The 4,824-nt window shown below is 34.7% G+C and overlaps 1 protein-coding gene across 1 annotated transcript; it reads left to right on the forward strand.

The window, feature by feature from the left end:
• The first annotated feature begins 3,484 nt into the window (after positions 1–3,484).
• On the forward strand, positions 3,485–4,592 carry LOC112805765 (probable protein S-acyltransferase 22). Its single transcript, XM_072198256.1, has 3 exons — positions 3,485–3,589; positions 3,721–4,179; positions 4,452–4,592. Exons 1-3 carry the CDS (start codon positions 3,485–3,487, stop codon positions 4,590–4,592), a joined length of 705 nt encoding a protein of 234 aa, XP_072054357.1.
• Positions 4,593–4,824: the final 232 nt, after the last annotated feature.

The raw sequence follows: 4,824 nt of genomic DNA on the forward strand, positions 1-4,824 counted from the left end.
GCCACCGCCGCGACTCGCGTTGCACGAGCTCCTTCCACCGCTGCTCTCAATGCATTTGCTCCTTTCATCGTCACACGAGCTCTCTCAGTCGTGCTCTTGTCTTACGAGCTCCCTCCGCCGCCGCTCTCGCGTTTCTTCTTCTCTCCTTGCCGGAGGTTTGTCATTGTCTCTTCTCGTCGCTGTTAGTTCAGGTAGGCCTCCGCCTCCTTCTCGTCCCTAGCCCTAACCCTTCCATTGTGATTCTGTTCTGATTTCATTATCCCTAGCCCTAACCTTGTCCCTTCCCTGTTTTTCTTAACCCTAATTCTCGTCCCTTAACCTTAATTTTCCGTTTGTTCTCTCTGGTTTAGAATTATGTTATGTGGATCGATTTTAAACTTAATTTGTTTTTTTTCAGGTCCGCTGAAGGTTACACCATTTATGGTCGAGTGAAGATCCCCAGAAATATGCTTTGTTTTTCTTTTTTGTCACTTTGATTTTTATTTTCTTACTTTTTAGTTAATTCAAAATCTAATTGTTGGATGGTGACTGATGCGAATAACCATTGCATTTGAATTGGTAGATTTTTTATATTTTGTTCAATGAACTTTAGATGAACTAAAGCTTTCAACTTTAATATGTAGATGCACTAAAGCACTTTAATATGTGAGATTGACTTTGAATTGTTGATGGGACTGGTAATGGTGCTTGGGGTCATATGTCATTTCAAGTTGTTCATATTGTTTTGGAGTTCACACCAAAATCAAGTTTGATTTAGTCATTCAGAATTCATCTAATTTGAAGCTTCGATTGGTTTATAGTATCAATTGTAATTTGAAATATTTAGAAAGATGGCTGTTAGAGCCTGTTAGCATCTCCGGTGTCATTTTATTTACTTAGGTGTATCTGATAATGTTAATTGAGTGGAATTCAGCAAGGTTTTGCTAGAGTTCATTGTGGTGTGCATCCATTCCTTTGTGTGCATCCATTCCTTGCATCCATTTCTTTTAATGGTATGCATAAATTTGTTTGTAGATTTAGGAACAAAAGACTATATAATTCCCGAAAAAGTGTAGAATGTCAAAGTCATACTCAATGGTGGTAAGAGAGTTACTTTTTTGAGGCCTGATGGATATTTCTCATTGTATCCTTTAATTTACATCTTCATTTTAAACTCATTTCAATTTGCATGATAACTGCTATTATAATAATACTTTTTATTTGCTCCTTTTAATTTTTTAGGCTTAGTGTTTAGTGGAAGACCAAGATTTTCATAAGCAACTATATACCACAAAGGAATGTTGAACATACAAAGAGGTGATTTTAAATTTTAATGGCAAAATATTGTTCATTGTGATGATAAACATTTTTTCTTTAGTTTGTTTATTAATGTATATCCTTGTATGATATGAAAAAAATGTTACCCACGTACTGCACAATGTGCCTCATAACTCACACATACATGACAATATATTAATTGAACCTTTTTTAAATAATCAATTAACATTTTTGGGTTAAATAAATTAAACCCGATATGTATTTAACATTATTCTTTATAGGGATTTCTTATATTATATATATTCACATGCATTTGAAAAGCAGAGTATTGAAATTGAAGCCAGATTCTGTGTTCTTCCATGTATCTGAGTACAACAATTTTGACTTATATAGTCTTCTAATTGGCAAAAAAGTGGTGAGTTGCATACATAAATTAAAATTAACTCATTAGTTTCTCTTCAATATTTTTTTATTTTTTTAATTCTTATATATATTCTTTTACAGAATTTAGGTTGAATTAAAAGTGGCAGAATTTTGAAGGAGGAGTGGTAGCAAATATGATAAGAAGGGGACAATTGAAGTGATGATCAGATCAATTAAGGATAAACGTTCATACTTTGTTTAGTTTAGTAGTTTAATTAAGCAATTAAAGTGCTGCCTCCCTTGCTCAGGTACCTAACAAGACTAAGAAAAATCTCTTGATTGTTTAGTTTAGTAGTTTTTCAATATGGATAAAGATTCATACTTTGTAATTTTGTTTAACATTTATATCATACTTTGTAATTTTGTTTCTTTTATCGTAAGCGATAAACGTTCATTTTCACAATTCATGGCAGTGGCAGTGTGTGGAGGAGAGGAAGAAGGAAGCAATGGCAATTTCCATATTGAAGGCTGCAATCATTCCTCACTCTCAACCACTCCTTCATTCTTCTATATCTGGTGGTATTGATGAAACTGCCAAAAAGAAGAAAAAACTGTTGCTTCCTTGTTCTTCTTCTTCTTCTTCTGAGCTTAATCCTACAATTCGGTCAGCTACTGACCAAACTATATCTTATCTGATTCTCTTTCCTCGTTTTAGACTTGTTGGGCCTTTCTTAAACATAGGTTTCTTTGTTGTTTCATGTTTGCTTATGTTGATAGGTCAGAGGTTTCATTTTCTGTTGGGTTTTGCCTCCTTCCTCATCCAGACAAGGTACTAAGAGTGCTAAATTCTGATAAATCCATGTCATATTTATGTTTGGATTGGTAATTAGTGGAAGCTAATAGAATGGAATAAGATGGAGAGGAAAGCAAGGGAATGGAATGGAGTAGAGTGGTATAATCATATAATTGTTTTGTTCCATTGTTTTGATATTTTTGTTCTTAAAATGGAGTAATTTTTCATATAAATGTTTAGATTTCTTATGACAGATTTCTTATGTTCTTTCTTCAGTGAATATTCATCTTGGGATCCATATAGCCTACCCTATGCATCATTGTTCTAAACATTTTACTGATATGGTATGAATTATTTATCAGATAACCTCACTCAGGCTCTTCTATTCCTTTCTCATTTCATGGGAGATATCCATCAGGTATATGCATTATGAAACCATTCAAAATCACCCACACACCAAGATATCTTAGTACATGTTGAGAGAAAGCAGTTTTCTGCTGACATCTCCTCCAAGTTGGGAAGTAGTTTCTCTATTGTTCCCTTTGTCATTGTGGTGGTAAGCATTCTGCCTTGTCTTCCTCTTATCTTAGTACGTGGCTACTATACTGCTATGACATATTACTTTATTACGTGTTTGGAAATCGAAATATATTTCATTTCTTTTGTTTTCAATATGTTTGCACCATTCTGACTATGATTACTACCTTGCCTGTTGCATAGCTTTTCTTCTTTCACATCCTCCTTGTTGAAAAGGTAACTTGGCAGTTGCTTGCTACATCATTAATCTGGTTCAATGTGTTATTTCATTTGTAAAATATTAGGCATTAAGAGGAAAAAAGAAAGCAAAAAAATGATGGAAGCCAATTGAAAAATATTCTGATATTTGTGTACCCTTTTCTGAATCCTCTACAAGTTCATCTTTCTAGTAATTCTCATTAAGTGTACATTTTTGGTGCCAAATGTTATGGTTATTGCTGAGTTACTTAGGGAATCAGCACTTATGATTACATCATAGCTCTGACGGATCAAGAGCAAGAGCAGCAAGGAGCTGGTGGTCAACAAAGTCCTCAAATGTCAACTGTTAGCTCACTTACTGGATTCAGCAGTGTGAGCTCCTTCACTATGTTCCAGCATGGTTCGTGGTGCACACCACCATGCCTGTTCGATGAAGATCAAGTAACATTTTAAAAAAAAAAATTAACTTGCTTTTGGTATTAATGTGCTTTCTGTCAGACATGACATCCCTGGTGCTTTTTGTGTGTTCTATTTTCTTACATGGCACCATATGTCTCTTTCATTGGCTGCAGTTTGATGTAATCCCACCAGAAAATGATTCCGTAAGCTCACTTGGAAAGAAGAGTACTAGAGAAGAACCATCTAAGAGAAAGAATCCCGGAGCATTCAAAATTAGTCCTTGGACATTGGCGCGATTAAATACAGAAGAGGTTTCCAAGGTTGCTGCTGAAGCAAGAAAAAGGTCCAAAATTCTGAAGCCTGTGGTGAGACACAATGATGCTTTCATACTAGAGCCAAAGAGCAGTTTTGGTAGCCGGGGTCGACAAGTCCTCAGAATCGACAACAAACGGCGTGCTGCCAGCAAGCAGGGTTTCCTTCCTGCTGACATAGCTATGGCTTCCATGACAAATGTTTTTGCAAATAATAATGGTAAAGGTTTCAGTGGAGTGTCTAGCTTAGCCCCTCTTCAACTTGAACCATGCAGCGCATTTGATATGAGTAAAGCAATGTCAAGCTCAGCTGCGAATATTGTGGCTTCTTCTGATTTGTTATTGGAGGGACGAGACTTGCCTTAGAATAGAAACGTATGCAAGCAAATCCTTAACAGATAAATCCTTCTATTATTGCGGTTGAAGTGTTATTTCTAGTGGAATAGAACCATGCACACTTTCCAAAGGACATGTATATAAGCAAACAAAAAGATCAGTAGTTTTTCAACATTACTAAATAACCTTTTCATATAGATGCTGAATATTATGATCTATTAGGAAATAATCACTAATGTTTTATATGTGCTATACAGATCCTTGTTGCTACACCTGGAAGGCTTAGAGATCATGTGGAGAATACTGTTGGCTTTGCAACTCGGCTGATGGGTGTGAAAGTGTTGGTGCTCGATGAAGCTGATCATTTACTAGACATGGATTTCAAAAAGATGTTTTGAATACAGAGTTTATATTTTGAATTATAGTTCATGTATCAATACACTTTGTTGATGTATGGTTATTACTTATTATTATAGTTGATGTATCAATACACTTTGTTTATGTTTTGAATTATATTGGCTTGCTTGTTTATAGTACTTTTCTTTTAATTTGATAATACGATGAATTTGTTTATGTTTTGAAATATTATAAATATTTGAATACAAATTAGATAAAAATTTGTATTAAATT

This window comes from Arachis hypogaea, chromosome 6 (genome assembly GCF_003086295.3).
Source record: "Arachis hypogaea cultivar Tifrunner chromosome 6, arahy.Tifrunner.gnm2.J5K5, whole genome shotgun sequence".
NCBI lineage: Eukaryota > Viridiplantae > Streptophyta > Magnoliopsida > Fabales > Fabaceae > Arachis > Arachis hypogaea.